We start from the raw sequence: 18,668 nt of genomic DNA, 5'->3' as shown, positions 1-18,668 counted from the left end.
TTCTGATCAGCAGTGCAACAAGAATCAATAAAAGTCTCTGAAACCTAACTGATCTAAGAGCAATCGACAGTGATTGTATTGCATTAATTAATAACAGCTTTTCATCCCACATCCTTCAAAACATTTTCCGGATTCTAAACGACATCAATATGCTGCCATGCGTCAAAGGGGAGAAGCAACGCTTAACGTAACGTTCTGATGAAAAGTGCAAAGTGTTTCTCTTCGCCGACGCCTGGAGATTCGCTGAACATCACTAACATTTGCTGCGGGCTGGTTTTTATTTCACATTTCAGGTCTTTCAGAATTGGTAGTATTTTATCTTGGGAAGAGTCGTCCTGGGTTGTCTCCGCCCCCGGAGGAGGCGGTCCTACTGTGAGAGCATCAACGCGCGCCTTGCAGATGGCGGCAGCCAGATTACCGCCGGGTGTGCTAAACCTGAGACAGGTGAGAGTTGGAGTGCCGTTCACCCGGGGTTCCAAACTCACGACATCGCAATGGGAGTAGAACGTGCCCGTTCACCCGGGGTTCCAAACTCACGACATCACAATGGGAGTAGAACGTGCCCGTTCACCCGGGGTTCCAAACTCATGACATCACAACTGGAACAGAACGTGCAGGAAATCCCGATGACAGCTGAGCACCACCGCTCAGAGCGCAGCAACACCCTTCCCCTGGAGATTAGGGCTCTCACAGCGCACTGGCAGAGTCTCTACCTGTGGGCCGGGGAGGTGCGCGTTCAAGTCCCATCTGCCCCTGACGTGGTCGCAATTTGTCAGAACACGTTGATTTTAAAATACTGTCCATTCTTGGAGACACCTGCATCTGTGCCACGGTGGTAATGACCCTGAGTATAAGTGCCACCTGCCCCACGAATGTGTCATAACATCTCAGTTGAGGAGAGACTGAGTAGACTGGGATTGTATTCATTGAAATTTAGATGAGTGAAGGGACATCTTATAGAAACATATGAAACTATGAAGGGAATAGACAAGATAGAAGTAGAGAGGATGTTTCCACTGACATTTGAAACTAAGACGAGGGCATAACCTCAAAATTATGGGAAGTAGATTTAGGACTTCTTCACCCAGAGAGTTGTGAATCTATGGAATTCCCTGCCCAGTGGAGTTGTTGAGGCTACCTCAGTAAATATTTTTAAAGCCAAGATAATGTTTTGAAAGTAAAAGAATTAAGGGTTATCGTGAGAGAACGGGTAAGTGGAGCTGAGGCCATGAAAAGATCAACCATGGTCTTATTGAATGGCGGAGCAGGCTCAGAGGGTCAAATGGCCAACTCCTGCTCCGCGTTCTTATGTTCTCATGTTATGTTATGAGTAGACGCTAAAATATCTGCAGCAGATCCTCACAGAAGCACTGACCCCACCCCGAGTGTGTCCCCACCATTTTCTGCTTCCATTTAATCCTTCTGTTTTGATACTTTTATTGCTTGCACATCTGGATCCTGACTTTTGGTTTGTTTTCATTTTGATTCCTTGTTAAATCTTCACAAAAGTTCGCAGCCGCTTGTGATTAGTTTTAGATCCTTCCTCTGCAACCCCTTATCACTGCAGTTGCATTTCTCATGTATTGCTGGTGTCATGTGATTTTTAACTTCAAAATAAAGGCAGAGCAATGTTAGAAATATTCAACAAACACTTGCATTTGTGGAGAGAACAGATAGTTTTTTTTTGATCGAGAGTGTGGTGCTGGAAAAGCACAGCAGGTCAGGCAGCATCCGAGGAGCAGGAGAGTTGATGTTTCGGACATAAGCCCTTCATCAGGAATTTTTTTTGTGTGTGTGGGTCAATCTGTGTTCTGTCTTTTACCAGTGATTTTTGTTGCACTTTAAGTAGTAAATTAGAAGTCCATTTGGAAATGGTGGATGTCTGCACCCAATGTGTGCTATACTGTTTGACAGATAGGTATGTTCACATCAATTGTAACAGTAATGTTAACATTTGGAAAGTATATTTCATTCTCTGGACTTGCTGTTCTAAAACTTATTATTGGGATTTTACTTGCTTTGTGTGTGCATCTGTTAACTAATTCATAAAGGTTGATTGCTATAATAAGTGGACAACTCCAGTCTCATTGTTACTATGCCTTGGAGGGGAGATGCTGGCTTAGTTGTACAGTCACTGGAATTGTAATCTCAGGCTAGTGTTCTGCAGATATGGGCTCAAATCACACTATGGCAGGTAGTGAAATTTGAATTCAATAAAAAATGTGGAATAAAAAGTAGTCTGACCAAGGATCCAATCTTCATTCTTACAGTTAGACAGAGTTATTTAGCACCTCCACAAGTACATGGTTCAATGACTTTTTCTTTGTTATTAACTCTACAGGTGAGACATACTGTCTACAGTTCATTTGAATGTGTTGACTATTGGAAGGATGTTGTGGAACTTGAAAGGATTCAGAAAAGATTTACAAGAATGTTACCAGGGCTACAGGGTTTGAGCTGCAGGGAAAGACTGAATAGGCTGGGGCTGTTTTCCTTGGAGCGCGGAGGCTGAGGCGTGACCTCATAGAGGTTTATAAAATCATGAGGGGCATGAATAGGCTAAATGAACAGGGTATTTTCCATGAGGTGGGGGAGCCCAGAACTAGAGGGCATAGGTTTAGGGTGAGAGGGAAAAAATTTAAAATGGACCTAAGGGGCAACTTTTTCATGTGTGTATGGAATGAGCTGCCAGAGGAAGTGGTGGAGGCTGGTGCAATTACAATATTTAAAAGGCATCTGGATGGGTATATGAATAGGAAGGGTTTAGAGGAATATGGGCCAAGTGCTGGCAAATGGACTAGATTAGGTTAGGATATCTGATTGGCATGGACGAGTTAGACTGAAGGGCCTTTTACTGTGCTGTACACTTCTATGACTCTTAATGATGACCATGTAACCAATATTGATTATTCTGAAACTCCATTAGGGAAGGAAGTCTAGCCTACATGCGACACCAGACCCACAGCAATGTAGCTGACTCTAAACTTACCTTTGCGGTATTAGGTATGAGTAATAAACACTAGCCCAGTCAGTGGCATCTACATTAAATGAATTTTAAAAGTAACTACAAGGTTGATAAAAGGCACAGGAGGAACTTGGGCCCTTTTCCATCTAATAATTTTTTTTTTCAAATTTCCAATCCCTTTCTCCTTCTCTAGTCTATTAAAGATTTGCAGAACAAATATATTTGTTCATTAAGACATACAGGTTTTCTAGTTCTAAAAGAAGTCGTACTGGAGTCAAAATGTTAACTCAGTTGCTTTCTTGGTGTTGAGAATAAGAGTCTTTGATCTATAATATCTAGAGTTGAGTTTAACATGGATTGATGGAGTTTCCCCCAGAAATCATGAAGCACAGTCTTTCTGGCTCCTACTGATCTACAAATACAGGATTGGCAAAACATTCACCTCAGTACTCACACAAAACAGTGGTAATGAGAATTCAAGGGTACAAGAGGAGGAAATGGAGCAATTAGTTCAGGTTGTTGTAGACAAGCAAGTATTCATTAGAAAACATTTTAAAAGGCACTAGGCTCTGATACTCTGCTGTTTAGAATGCAGTGGGGAATCAGAAGAAATTGCAAAGGCTTTAACAACAATCATTTAAAATTCTTTGATATGGAATTTGTGTCATATGACTGGAAGGCTGTCAATATAATACCTCTGTTCAACAAGAGATAAACCTGGTACCTAGCTGCTCTTTGAGAGTGGATACATGTTTGCAGGCCATAGCTTAGATAGTCATGGCAGATAAGACTTAGCAGTCAATTTTTTTTCAGATGATTGATGAGGGCAGAGTAGTAGATGTGATCTATATGGACTTCAGTAAGGCGTTTGACAAGGTTCCCCATGGGAAACTGATTAGCAAGGTTAGATCTCACGGAATACAGGGAGAACTAGCCATTTGGATTCAGAACTGGCTCAAAGGTAGAAGACAGAGGGTGGTGGTGGAGGGTTGTTTTTCAGACTGGAGGCCTATGACCAGTGGACTGCCACAAGGATCGGTGCTGGGTCTTCTACTTTTTGTCATTTACATAAATGATTTGGATGCGAGCATAAGACGTACAGTTAGTAAGTTTGCATAGGACACCAAAATTGGAGGTGTAGTTGACAACGAAGAGGGTTACCTTAGATTACAACAGGATCTTGACCAGATGGGCCAGTGGGCTTAGAAGTGGCAGATGGAGTTTAATTCAGATAAATGTGACGTGCTGCATTTTGGGAAAGCAAATCTTAGCAGGACTTAATGGTAAGGTCCTAGGGTTGCTGAACAAAGAGACCTTGGAGTGCAGGTTCATAGCTCCTTGAAAGTGGAGTCGTAGATAGATAGGATAGTGAAGAAGGCAGTTGGTATGTTTTCTTTTATTGATCAACATATTGAGTACAGAAGTTGGGAGGTCATATTGCGGCTGTACAGGTCATTGGTTAGGCCACTGTTAGAATATCGCATGCAATTCTGGTCTCCATCCTATTGGAAAGATGTTGTGAAACTTGAAAGGGTTCAGAAAAGATTTACAAGGATGTTGCCAGGGCTGGAGGATTTGAGCTATAGGAAGAGGCTGAACAGGCTGGGGCTGTGTTCCCTGGAGCATCAGAAGCTAAGGGGTGACTTAATAGAGATTTACAAAATTATGAGGGGCATGGATAGGGTAAATTGGCAAAGTCTTTTCCCTGGGGTGGGGGAGTCCAGAACTAGAGGGCATAGGTTTAGGGTGAGAGGGGAAAGATATAAAAGAGACATATGGGGCAACTTTTTCACACAGAGGGTGGTATGTGTATGGATTGAGCTGCCAGAGGAAATGGTGGAGGCTGGTACAATTGCAACATCGAAGAGGCGATTGGATGAGTATATGTATAGGAAGGGTTTGGAGGGATATGGGCCGGGTGCTGGCAGGTGGGACTAGATTGGGTTGGGATATCTAGTCGTCATGGACAGGTTGGACCGAAGAGTTTGTTTCTATGACTCTATGACTCTAAATGTATTTTGTAAATAGACATGAGAAGCTGAGGCTGTTCTACTTAGTGAAGCGAAGATCAAGAGAATTTTAAATACATATTTGAAATTGTAAGGGGTTTGGACAGAGTAGAAGGGATAAACTTCCAGTTGGCAGAAGAATGGAGAATCACAGAACACAGATTTAATGGGATTTATAAAAGAAGCGATGGTGACACAGACGAAAACTTGTTCTGCAGAAAGTGGATGATGTGGCCACAGAACCTGAAGGTTTTTGTAAAGAGATTCAATTGAGATTTTCAAAAAAAACTAAGATAATTAGTTTGAAGAGAAAAACTGCAGGTGAAAAGAGCAAGTTGTGGAACTGGATGGATTGTTCCTGGCAAGAGCTGACCCAGACCTGACAAGGGTCAGCATGGACCCAGCAGGCTGCTTTCTTTTTTGATATGGAATCCCTCCAGTGTGGAAACAGACCATTTGGCCCAACAAGTCCACACCGACCCTCCGAAGAGTAACCCACCCAGACCCCAATCCCCTACTACTCTACATTTACCCCTAACTAATGCACCTAACTTACACATCCCTGAACACTATGGGCAATTTAGCATGGCCAACTCACATAACCTGCACATCTTTGGATTGTAGGAGGAGACACTGGGAGTACGTGCAAATTCCACACAGACAGTCGCCCAAGGTTGGATTCAAACCCAGGCCCCTGGCATTGTGAGGTAGCAGTGCTAGCCACTGTGCCACACTTTCTGTGCAGTAATCATGCTGGTTCTATGAATTGACAGATTGAATGGCTCTAAACGTTTTCTGATTGTTTCTGTCATCATTGTCCATCTGTAATTGGCAATGGGACTAGCATTGTCCAGTGATTCCAGTTATACAGTGAAGTTGCTTTTCTAAGATTGAATTTGAATCTTATGGGTGGGATGCAGCAGAGGAGGTTTTATTCTGCACATAATCCATGTTATAGTTTTTGATATCAGTACCATAAATGTACCTTGCAAAAGGAAAAGTGTACCTTGCAAAAGGAACATCGTGCTTTATTTAAAATGAGAATTTTTTTTCTCCATATTATGAATTGTATTGTGATTATGTGACTTGTCAATTTTCCAGTTTGTGCATCGACAGAAGGTTCTGAGTTTGTACAGGAAGATATTGAAAGTGATTCATCAGATTCCAAATGAAGGAGATAAACAATATCTTAAGAATTGGGCAAGACATGAATTCAAACAGAATAAGAATGCTACAGATGAAGTAAGTTACTGTTACGTAAATATGTTTTTGCTGCTTTTAATGTATATGACTTGGAAAACGTGAGGTCACTTTCCTTACTTTTCCTGACTAGTATCTAAAGTGTGCTGCTACAAATGTCAGTTTGGATAACAACATCTACTGGATAATAATGTAATCAGTGGCAGATCTTGTGCTGGTTACTGAAGCTGGTAAATTGGAAGGTGAGAAGAAAAGCAACTGTAGTTCTGATAGAGAGAGGGGGGAGTGCAAGAGAACAGAAATAGCATGGTTATTATTGAGGGTTCCATCAACCAGGTTGGCAGAATATCTTGCTTGAGGAAAAAGGAATCCAACTGGAAAGGGTGTATCATCCAAATACACTCAGTGGAGATGGAAAAGCCTGGAGAATGGAACAGAGTCCATACAGGAGGCTGTGAGGAAGCTATGGCTTCCTGAGAGAATCAATCGAGGATCCCCCTTCCTAGTTCATTTGGCTTTTAATGCTGAAACCTTTCATTGTTTAATCTGTCTTATACTCCACCATATCACAGTGTCCCTTTATTCTTCATTCCACCCTCCCACATCCCCTTCACCTTTTTCACCTCCTCAAATTGCATTCCAATGATAATTTTCTTAAATTTAATTTGGATGGAAGGTCAAAGAGAACTGGGTGTTCAGGTCAATTATACCCTGAAGGTGGCAATGCAGGTTGATAGACTGGCCAAGAAGGCATATGGCATGCTTTCCTTCATCGGATGGGGTATTGAGTACGAGTTGGCATGTCATGTTACAATTGTATAAAACTTTGGTTTGGCCCCTTTTGGAATACTGCCTTCTGGTCACCACATTACCAAAAGGATGTGGATGCCTTGGAGACAGTACAGAGGAAGTTCACCAGGATGTTGCCTGCTCTGGAGGGTGCTAGCTATGAAAAGAGGCTGAGTAGATTAGTTTATTTTCATTAGAAAGATGGGTGTTGGGTTGGGACCTGATTGAGGGCTACATAATCACGAGAGGTATAGGCATATTGGGTAGTGAGAATCTTTCCCCAGAATGGGGGACTCATTTACTAGGGGTCATGAGTTCAAGGTGAGTGGGAAAAGTTTAAGGGAGATATGAATGAAAAATTCTTCATGCAGAGAGGGTGGTGGGTGCCTGGATCACGTTGCCAGCGGAGGAGGTAGAGGCGGGCACGACCGCGTCATTTAAGATGTAGCTAGACAGACACATAAATGGGTAGGGAGCAGAGGGATACAGATCGTTAGAAAATAGGTGACAGGTTTAGATAGAGGATCTTTATCGATGCAGGCTTGGTGGACCAAAGGCCCTGTTCTTGTGTTGTAATTTTCTTTGTTATTTTGTTCTTTTGTTCTTTGTTCTTTGTCTGTGACCCATCCCCCAACTCCCTTCCCAACCCCTCCCCCTCCCTTCCACTCCTTCCTGCCACCAACCAGATTCATTTGTCCCATTGACCAACCAGGTCATACCCTCTGTCTCTCTTCACCTATCTCCACTTCACCGACCAACCAGGTCATACCCTCTGTCTCTCTTCACCTATCTCCACTTCACCACCCTATTTCCGCCACCCCCGTTATCTGCAGCTGCCCCAGCACCCACTCCCAGTCCTGAAGAAGGGTTGCACTCAAAACGTCGACTTCTCTACCTCCTGATGCCCACTGCCTAACAGTGTTTTTCCAGCCTCCTGCCTGTCTACTTTGGATTCCAGCATCTGCAGTCTCCAGGTTTTGTGAAATGGGACCTCATGGGAGCCGCTGAGCACTGCATCAGAAGATTGTGCCGGTTCCGGTGCCCACTACCAGTTGGTTTCTTCAGTGTGGGAAAGGGACAGGGTGTGAACCATACACACTCCTGTTTCAAAGCTGACGCACCATATTCAAAGTGCACAGTTTAGAATTTCCAGAATTTGTGTGAGGGTGACTACAATTTGGAAGCCCTTCCAATTCATAGAACATAGAACAATACAGCACAGAACAGGCCCTTCGGCCCACGATGTTGTGCCGAACTTCTATCCTAGATTAAGCACCCATCCATGTACCTATCCAAATGCCGCTTAAAGGTCGCCAATGAATCTGACTCTACCACTCCCTCGGGCAGCGCATTCCATGCCCCCACCACTCTCTGGGTAAAGAACCCACCCCTGACATCTCCCCTATACCTTCCACCCTTCACCTTAAATTTATGTCCCCTTGTAACACTCTGTTGTACCCGGGGAAAAAGTTTCTGACTGTCTACTCTATCTATTCCTCTGATCATCTTATAAACCTCTATCAAGTCACCCCTCATCCTTCGCCGTTCCAACGAGAAAAGGCCGAGAACTCTCAACCTATCCTCGTACGACCTACTCTCCATTCCAGGCAACATCCTGGTAAATCTTCTCTGCACCCTCTCCAAAGCTTCCACATCTTTCCTAAAGTGAGGCGACCAGAACTGCACACCGTACTCCAAATGTGGCCTAACCAAAGTCCTGTACAGCTGCAACATCACCTCACGACTCTTGAATTCAATCCCTCTGCTAATGAACGATAATACTCCATAGGCCTTCTTACAAACTCTATCCACCTGAGTGGCAACCTTCAAAGATCTATGTACATAGACCCCAAGATCCCTCTGTTCCTCCACCTGACCAAGAACCCTACCATTAACCCTGTATTCCGCATTCTTATTTGTTCTTCCAAAATGGACAACCTCACACTTGGCAGGGTTGAACTCCATCTGCCACTCCTCAGCCCAGCTCTGCATCCTATCTAAGTCCCTCTGCAGCCGACAACAGCCCTCCTCACTGTCCACAACTCCACCTATCTTTGTATCATCTGCAAATTTACTGACCCACCCTTCGACTCCCTCCTCTAAGTCATTAATAAAAATTACAAACAGCAGAGGACCCAGAACTGATCCCTGCGGAACTCCACTTGTAACTGGACTCCATGCTGAATATTTACCATCTACCACCACTCTCTGACTTCTACCGGTTAGCCAGTTTTCTATCCAATTGGCCAAATTTCCCTCTATCCCATGCCTCCTGACTTTCCGCATAAGCCTACCATGGGGAACCTTATCAAATGCCTTACTAAAATCCATGTACACTACATCCACTGCTCTACCCTCATCCACATGCTTGGTCACCTCCTCGAAGAATTCAATAAGACTTGTAAGGCAAGACCTACCCTTCACAAATCCGTGCTGGCTGTCCCTAATCAAGCAGTGTCTTTCCAGATACTCGTAAATCCTATCCCTCAGTACCCTTTCCATTACTTTGCCTGCCACAGAAGTAAGACTAACTGGCCTGTAATTCCCGGGGTTATCCCTATTCCCTTTTTTGAACAGGGGCACAACATTCGCTACTCTCCAGTCCCCTGGTACCACCCCAGTTGCCAGTGAAGACGAGAAGATCATTGCCAACGGTACTGCAATTTCCTCTCTTGCTTCCCACATAATCCTAGGATATATCCCATCAGGCCCGGGGGACTTGTCTATCCTCAAGTTGTTCAAAATGTCCAACACATCTTCCTTCCTAACAGGTATCTCTTCTAGCTTATCAGTCCGTTTCACACTCTCCTCTTCAACAATACGGTCCCTCTCGTTCGTAAATACTGAAGAGAAGTACTTGTTCAAGACCTCTCCTATCTCTTCCGACTCAATACACAGTCTCCCACCACTGTCCTTGATCGGACCTACCCTCGTTCCCGTCATTCTCAGGTTTCTCACATATGCATAGAATGCCTTGGGGTTATCCTTGATCCTATCCGCCAGGGATTTTTCATGCCCTCTCTTAGCTCTCCTAATCCCTTTCTTCAGGTCCCTTCTGGCTATCCTGTATCCCTCCACTGCTCTGTCTGAACCTTGTTTCCTCAACCTTATGTAAGCCTCCTTCTTCCTCTTTACTAGACATTCAACCTCCCTCGTCAACCAAGGCTCCCTCACACGACCATTTCTTTCCTGCCTGATCGGTACATACATATCAAGGACACGTCGTATCTGCTCCTTGAAAAAGTCCCACATTTCCACCACATCCTTCCCTAACAGCCTATGCTCCCAACGTATGCTCCTCAAATCCTGTCTTACAGCATCGTAATTTCCCTTCCCCCAATTGTAAAATCTACCTTGTTGTGCGCACCTATCTCTCTCCATAACCAAGGTGAAAGTCACAGAATTGTGGTCGCCATCACCAAAATGTTCACCCACCAACAAGCCCACCACTTGTCCCGGTTCGTTACCGAGTACCAAATCCAATATGGCCTCCCCTCTGGTTGGACAATCTACATACTGCGTTAGAAAAGCTTCCTGGACACACTGCACAAACACCGCCCCATCCAATCTACTTGATCGAAAGAGCTTCCAATCAATATTTGGGAAGTTGAAGTCGCCCATGACTACGACCCTGTGGCTTCTGCACCTTTCCAAAATCTGTTTCCCAATCTGTTTCTCCACATCTCTGCTGCTATTGGGGGGCATGAGTAGGCAGAACTTGGCTTTCTGTCACAGCTGCAAGTTGAGTAGAGCTATGAACCCACAAATTGGATTACCATCAATGGAGAATGTGACTTGTGATGACTTTGGGAGATTTAAAAGCTTTTGCAAAGGGTTTCCAAGTGCCCATGCAAGTGATGTTCATTCTGACCGATGAATGGGAGGTTTGTGAGAATGAGGGAGCCCGTCACTGACCTATAGGTTTGACTTTGTGGATGAGCCTTTGAAGAACTAGGCAGATGTTTCTGGGAATGGTGCCATCTTTTAACGTGACAGCTTAGCCGTCAGCTCACCTCTGTCTCTAGAAGCTCCTGCCAAGTGGCACTGCTAAGGCAGTGGGGGGATTAAAGAGTGAGTAAAGACTACACCTCCAACAGAAAAAGTCAGCTTTATAACACACTTCCGACAGATTCTGCCAAACGTGCTGTTGCTAGAATTTTCTGTTTTTTGTTTCAGATTTCCAACATCTACAGAATTTTGTTTTTCACATAATGTGGTCTGGCATTACAGGGTGTAATACTAAGCAAAATGTGTCCGACATCTCAACTTGCAGCTGTGACAGAAAGCCAAGTTCTGCCTACTCATGTCTTCATACAGTCTTTATTTCCACAAGTCGCTTCTTGCAAGTCTTGTCCAATGTTTATCCTTAACATTACCAAGTCAGATTAACTGGTCAGTTAGCTGAGACCTTCCTATTCACACATCAGCAGCTTAACAAAGTAGTGATTGCATTTTATTAGCTTCTGTCTGTTTCAGGAGCTTGGTAGGCACTATAAAAATGCAAATTCCTTCTAGGTATCTGTAATGAGTTTTTTATTTTAAGCTCTCTTTACATAACTATGTAGGATAACATTCTGATAATTCTAGTCATGTACTAAAACCTTGTTCTCTATTTCAATACAGGATGCAGTGAGAATGATGCTCACTCATGGAAATCTGCAACTTAAGGAGCTAGAAAAAATGCTTCAATTAGCCAAATAAAGAAAAAAAAAGCAGAGATGGTTAAGATTTTCCAGAACACTTACATGGACCTGCTGATACCTGTTCGGAACATCTATTCTGGGCTTTGAAGAAAGTCTTCCATCAATTTGCCAGTAGTGATTCCGTCACGCCACTTACAATTAAACTGTTAGAATGAATTAAAGTTGCATTTTCCAGCAAATTGATTTTAAGATGTTTGGGTAATATTATATGATTCATGGTGTGCAAGATCAAAATGTAACATTTTGGGAAGTGAATGTAATGAAATACACTGGAGTAGGCTATAGACTACTTTGTGACCTGTTTAGCCTCTTTATAATTGGGTGCAGTTAATCATTGAAGATATCCAGCTTATGAAAGGCTGCTCCTTTTGTAATATTTACTTAAACAAAGTCTAAGTACTGGTTTCTTGTACTGTATGGGAGAGTAAAGAAAGTAATTGTATAAATTGTAATATGTAGTGAAAATTTCACTTCGTGTTAAATGCAGTGATTTTCAGACTGATTCTCCCACTTGGATCCTTATTTGGTGTCAGTTATCACTGCCTGTTTATGAACACACTTATTTACTCTAAGTGGAACGCACTGAAAGGTCACTGGAATCGAAACATTAACTTTGTTTTTCTTCCCACAGATGCTGTGGCACTTCCTGTTCCTGTTTTTGTGTCTCCAGTAGCTGCAGTTCATTGTTATATTATGCTGTTGCTGTTTTTAAAATGTTGAGGCTCTGTATATCCACAACCATTTTTCATGGGTAGTCTGAAAGATATTTGTGATTATACGGAGGCCACTAAGAGGGTATATTATTTAAAAGAAATGCTTAAAGTAAAAATATTAGTGTTTTATTAGTGTCTATGATTTATTGCCTGAGCTGAGGCTGTGGGATTGTGACTGGTCTGGCTGCCGTGGGCTCGGGATGGAGAATGAAGTGTGAAAGGGCAGTAGTGGCAGGGGATTCATTTGCAATGGGTGTTTCTATGGCCATAGATGTGACTACAGGATGGTACGTAGTTTCCCAGGTGCCTTTACCTCCAAGCTGTGGGGTGTCATACAGGCCGACTGGCATGCCAATATTGACTTCCTCCTTCAAAAGCTGCTCCGAAGTGCCAGTCTCAACAATATCTTGGATCAGCTGCAGAGAAAGCATTCTACAACACCATTTCATGATCCATGTTGGGACTAATGAGATAGGAAGAGAGAGAAATGAGGTCCTCAAAGCAGATTTTAAGGAACTACAAAGGATTACTTCGTGCCATGCAATAGTGAGGATAATAACAGGAAAAAAAGAACAGATAAACACGTGACTGGAGAAATGTTACAAGAGGGAGGTCTTTAGATTCCTGAGGCATTGAGACCATTTCTGGGGGAGGTGGGACCTGTACAAGTTGGACACGTCAAACCCGAACAGGAATAGGGTCAACATCTTCACAGGGAGGTTAGCGAATGCGATTGGAGTGGATTAGATTGGCTGCAGGATAGGATTCTCACAAGTAGTTCAGAGGGAAAGCAATTTGAGATGGAATTAGAAGTTGAAATGCCGGTGTATGAGTCTGGAAGGCAAAGGTAGCATAGTTAGACAAGATAGGAATGACTGAAATATATTTCAATGGAAGGAGCCTAAGGATTAAGATAGACAAGCTGAGGGCTTAGGTAGGCACATGGGTGTATGATATTTTGCTACAATCAAGATTTGGTAGAAAGATGGGTGGGATTAGCAGCTCGACGTTTCTGGTTTTAGAATATTCAGATGGGATAAGAGTGGATATTGAGTGGGTCTCAATATTGGTCCATAAATCAATATATCAATGAGAAGGTGGGATATCTTGGAAGGATCATAAAATTAAACCATATGGGTAGAAGTAAAAATTTTTTTAAAAAGGAATAAACATGGTGTACCATTAGCCCCAAAACAGCCAGTGAGTGATTGTGAATCAAATAGAGAAATTGTGAAAATAATAAGACAGTAATGGGTTATCTTAACTGTTCAAAAATTCTGACAGCGAATTTTGGAATGTGAGAAACCATGGATGGGCAAAATAAAAACAAAGGAAAACCTTAAGAGGTTTTTAAAATATATGCAAGAATTTGTTTTACTGTGCAAGATTTGGAGGGAGAAAAAATCTTAAATGGCATCCAGGTGAACTTTTTTTTTAACCAGTCCCTAGCCCCATGTGGGAGGGGGCAGATCTGAAGTTAATATTTGGAAATCACCTCAGGCTAGAGAAAGGTGTTTCGGTAGGGGACTATATCCAAGAGAATGGCCTCAGATCAGATTTAGGATAATTATGGAAAGGGATAAGGATTGACCCGGAATAAAAATTCTAAACTGGGGCAAGGCTAATTCTACTAAGGTACAATTTGATCAGAGTTGACTGGGACATCTACTTACAGGTAATATTGTGAGTAGTAGGTGGCATTAAATGAGAAAATATTCTTATAAAGACAGGGTGGAACCAAGACTGAAGAATCCTAGTTGTTAAAGGACATAAAGATTAGGATTAAGGGAAAAAAAAAGAGAAGCTAATGACAGATAGTAATGGCACAATACTGCAGAATCCCTTGAGGAGTACAGAAGTACTGGGGATAACAAAAAAGAATTTAGGAAAGTGAATTTCGGAATGTGAGAAACCATGGATGGGCAAAATAAAAACAAAGGAAAACCTTAAGAGGTTTTTAAAATATATGCAAGAATTTGAGGTCTTATGGTGCAGTGGTAGTGTCCATAACTCTGGAGAAGGACAGTACAGCACAGGAACAGGCTCTTTGGCCTACCATTTCTTCCATGATGCTATCATAAACTAATTCCATCTGCCCACACAATCCATATCCCGCTACTTCCTGCCTGTTCATGTGTCTGTCCAAATGTCTCTTAAACTTTGCTCGAATTTCTGTTTCTACCACCTCCTCTGGCAGCATAGACCAGGCAAAAACAATGACTGCAGATGCTGAAAACCAAATACTGGATTAGTGGTGCTGGAAGAGCACAGCAGTTCAGGCAGCATCCAACGAGCAGCGAAATCAACGTTTCGGGCAAAAGCCCTTCATCAGGAATAAAGGCAGTGAGCCTGCAGCGTGGAGAGATAAGCTAGAGGAGGGTGGGGGTGGGGAGAGAGTAGCATAGAGTACAATGGGTGAGTGGGGGAGGAGATGAAGGTGATAGGTCAAGGAGGAGAGGGTGGAGTGGATAGGTGGAAAAGAAGATAGGCAGGTCGGACAAGTCCGGACAAGTCAAGGAGACAGTTACTGAGCTGGAAGTTTGAAACTAGGATGACCACCTCATCCTAGTTTCAAACTTCCAGCTCAGTAACTGTCTCCTTGACTTGTCCGGACTTGTCCGACCTGCCTATCTTCTTTTCCACCTATCCACTCCACCCTCTCCTCCTTGACCTATCACCTTCATCTCCTCCCCCACTCACCCATTGTACTCTATGCTACTCTCTCCCCACCCCCACCCTCCTCTAGCTTATCTCTCCACGCTTCAGGCTCACTGCCTTTATTCCTGATGAAGGGCTTTTGCCCGAAACGTCGATTTCGCTGCTCGTTGGATGCTGCCTGAACTGCTGTGCTCTTCCAGCACCACTAATCCAGCATAGACCAGGCGCCTACCACCCTCTGTGGAAAAAAAATTTCCCCTCTCACCTTAAAACTTTGCCGTCTAGTATTCGATATTTCCACCAATGGAAAGAGACTCCAACTATCCTAACCATGCCTCTCATAATTTCATATACTTGTATCAGGTTAACCCCTCAGCCTTCAACACTCAAGCAAAACAATCCATGTTTATTCAACTTCTTGGGTAGTGTTGTAGAACAGCAGGATCTAGGAGTTCAGGTACACAATTCTTTGAAACTTGTATAGACAGGATGGTTAAAAAGGCATTTGGCACACTTACCTTCATTGCTCAGTCTTTTTAATAAAGAAGTTGGGAAGTAATGTTTTGAGGTTTTACAGGACCTTGGTGAGACTTCTGGAGTACTGTGCCCTGTTCTGGTCACCCAGTTATAGGAGGGATATTACCAAGCTGGAGAGGGTTCAGAAGACATTCACCAGGATGTTGCCGGGTATGGAAGATTTGAGTTATGAAGAAAGGCTTGATAAACTAGGACTTTTTTCATTGGAACATAGGAGATTGAGAGGTGACCGTATAGAAGTTTTTAAAATAACAGGAAGTATAGATAGAGTTAATGGTAACTGTCTTTTCTCTAGGATGGGGGATTTCAAGACTAAGGGGCACATTTTTAAGGTGAAAGGAGAGAGATTTTGGGGCACCTTTTTTTACACAGAGGGTGGTCCATGTGTGAAATGAATTCCCAGAGGAAGTGGTGCATGTGAATACAATTGCAATGTTTAAAAGACATTTAGATAAGTATACGAATAGGAAAGGTTAGGAGGGATGTTGGCCATGAGCAGGCAGGTGGGATTAGTTTAGTTTGAGATTATAGTTGGCATAGACTGGTTGGACCAAAGGGTTTGTTTCTGTGCTATATGACTCTAATACACTCCAATTCAGGCATCATTCTAGTAATTCTCTTCTGCACCCTCTCCAAACCTCCACATTCTATAGTGTAGTGACCAGAACTGCCCACAGTACTCCAAATGTGGCCTGAATAAAGTCTTAGAGTTGCAACATGACTTGCTCATTTCTATACTCAAGACCAATGAAGGCAAGCATGCCATAAGCCTTCTTTGCCAGCTTATCAACTTGTATTACCACTTCCAGGGAGTTATGGACTAACACCCTAAGATCCCTCTATATCAATACTCCAAAGGGTCTGCCATTTACAGTGCATTGTATATTTCCTCTTGCATTTGACATCTCAAAATGCATCACCTCACAATTGTCCAGATTAAATTCCATCTGCCATAACTCCACCAATTTCTATGCCATCTGCAAACTTACTAATCAGATCACCAATATATCAATTGATATATGACAGAGGTCCCAACACTGATCTTTACAGATCACCATTGATCACAGACCTCCAGTCAGAAAAGCATTCTGCTACAACTACTCTCTGTCTTTTATGGCCAAATCAAGTTTGTATCCAACTTGCCAATTCACCATGGATTCCATGCAATTTAATCTTCTGGACGAGCCTACCATGACAGACCTTGTCAAATGCTTTAGTAAGTTCCATTTAGACAATATTCACTGCCCTATCCTCATCAATTATCTTTGTCATTTGCTCAAACAACTCAATCAAGTTTGTGAGACAAGACCACCACTGCATAAAGTCATGCCAACTAACCCTAATAAGTCTATTCTTCTCCAAATGCAAGTAAGTACTGTCCCAAGGAATCTTCTCCAATAATTGCCCTCCTATTGATGTAAGGCTCAGTGGCTTATAATATCTTAGATTATCCCTATTTCCCTCTTGAACAAAGGAACAACATTGGCCATTCTCCAGTCCTCTGGGATCTCTCCTGTGGCTAAAGAGGATGCGAAGCTTCTGTCAAGGTCTCAGCAATCTCCTTCCTTGCCGCCTTCAGTATCCTGGAATAGATCCCATCATGCCCTGGGGAATTATTTTTAAAGATACTGAACACCTCCTCCTTAATATGTCAACATACTTTAGAGTATCAACAACCCCTTGTTACACTTATCATCATCCATGTCTTTCTCCTTGGGTAAATATAGATTTGAAGTAATCATTAAAGACCTCATCCACTTCCTCTAGCTGCACACATAATATGTTCACGAGTGGGCCTACAGTTTCCCTAGTTACCCTCTTGCTCCTAATATGTGTGTAAACTGCCTTGGGATTCTTCCGAATCCTAGTTACCAAGGACATTTCATAGCCCATCCAACTTTCTTGTTTAAGTTATTTTCTGTTTCCTTTATGCTCCTCAAGGACCTTGCTTGTTTTCTGTTTCCTAAATCTTACATGTACTCCTTTTATGCTATATTTTTGACTAAACTTAGAACATCCCCATCATTCAAGGTTCCTCAATCTTGCCATCCTTATGTTTCATCCTCACAGGAAGATGCTTGTCCTGAGCTTTAGTCATAGAGATGTACAGCACCAAAACAAACCCTTCGATTCAACTTGTCCATACCAAACAGATATCCTAACCCAATCTAGTCCCATTTGCCAGCACTTGGCCTATATTCCTCTAAACCCTTCCTATTCATACAACCACCCAGATGCCTTTTAAATGCTGCATTTGTGCCAGCCTCCACCTCTTCCTCTGGCAGCTCATTCCATACACGCACCACCCTCTGTGTGAACAAGTTGCTCCTTTAGGTCCTTTTTATATCTTTACCCTCTCACCCTAAACCTATGCCCTCTAGTTCTGGACTCCCCCAACCCAGGGAAATGACTTTCTCTATTTATCCTATCCATGCCCCTCATGATTCTATAAACCTCTATAAGGTCATCCCTCAGCCTCAGCCACAGCCTATTTCATCTCTCCACATAGCTCAAATCCTCTAACCCTGGCAACATCCTTGGAAATCTTTTCTGAAACCTTTCAAGTTTCACAACATCTTTCCGATAGGAAGGAGACCAGAATTGTATGCAATATTCCAAAAGTGGCCTAACCAACATCCTGTACAGCCGCAACATGACTTTCCAACTCCTGTACTCAATACTCTGACCAATAAACACTATCTTATCTACTTGCAACTCTCCTTTCAAGGAACTATGAACCTACACTCCAAGGTCTCTGTTCAGCAACACTCCCTAGGACCCTACCATTAAGTGTACAAGTCCTGCTAAGATTAGCTTTTCCAAAATGCTGCACCTCACATTTATCTAAACTCCATCTGCCACTCCTCAGCCCATTGTCCCACTTGATAAAGATCCCATTGTAATCCGAGGTAACCTTCTTCGCTGTCCACTACATCTCCAATTTTGGTGTCATTTGCAAACTTGCTAACTGTACTTCCTGTGTTCACATCCAAATCATTTATATAAATGATGAAAAGTAGTGGACACAGCACCAATCCTTGTGGCACCTCACTGGTCAAGGACTTTCACATATCAGATGTGGATTCACCTTCAA

General features: G+C 42.8%; 1 protein-coding gene across 1 annotated transcript; it reads left to right on the top strand.

The window, feature by feature from the left end:
• The first annotated feature begins 340 nt into the window (after positions 1–340).
• lyrm2 (LYR motif containing 2) lies at positions 341–12,506 on the top strand. The gene is made up of 3 exons (XM_072553752.1): positions 341–444; positions 6,076–6,216; positions 11,587–12,506. Exons 1-3 carry the CDS (start codon positions 400–402, stop codon positions 11,662–11,664), a joined length of 264 nt encoding a protein of 87 aa, XP_072409853.1. The 5' UTR covers positions 341–399; the 3' UTR covers positions 11,665–12,506.
• Positions 12,507–18,668: the final 6,162 nt, after the last annotated feature.

This window comes from Chiloscyllium punctatum, chromosome 3, assembly GCF_047496795.1.
Source record: "Chiloscyllium punctatum isolate Juve2018m chromosome 3, sChiPun1.3, whole genome shotgun sequence".
Classification (NCBI taxonomy): domain Eukaryota; kingdom Metazoa; phylum Chordata; class Chondrichthyes; order Orectolobiformes; family Hemiscylliidae; genus Chiloscyllium; species Chiloscyllium punctatum.
The sequence above is the reverse complement of the archived record's forward strand: the minus strand, read 5'-3'. Positions and strand labels throughout refer to the sequence as shown.

Coding starts and splice junctions, on each gene's coding strand:
- lyrm2 (XM_072553752.1), top strand. CDS start 400: ATGGCGGCAGCCAGATTACCGCCGGGTGTGCTAAACCTGAGACAG. Junction 445..6,075: donor GTGTGCTAAACCTGAGACAG/GTGAGAGTTGGA, acceptor TCAATTTTCCAG/TTTGTGCATCGACAGAAGGT. Junction 6,217..11,586: donor ATAAGAATGCTACAGATGAA/GTAAGTTACTGT, acceptor ATTTCAATACAG/GATGCAGTGAGAATGATGCT.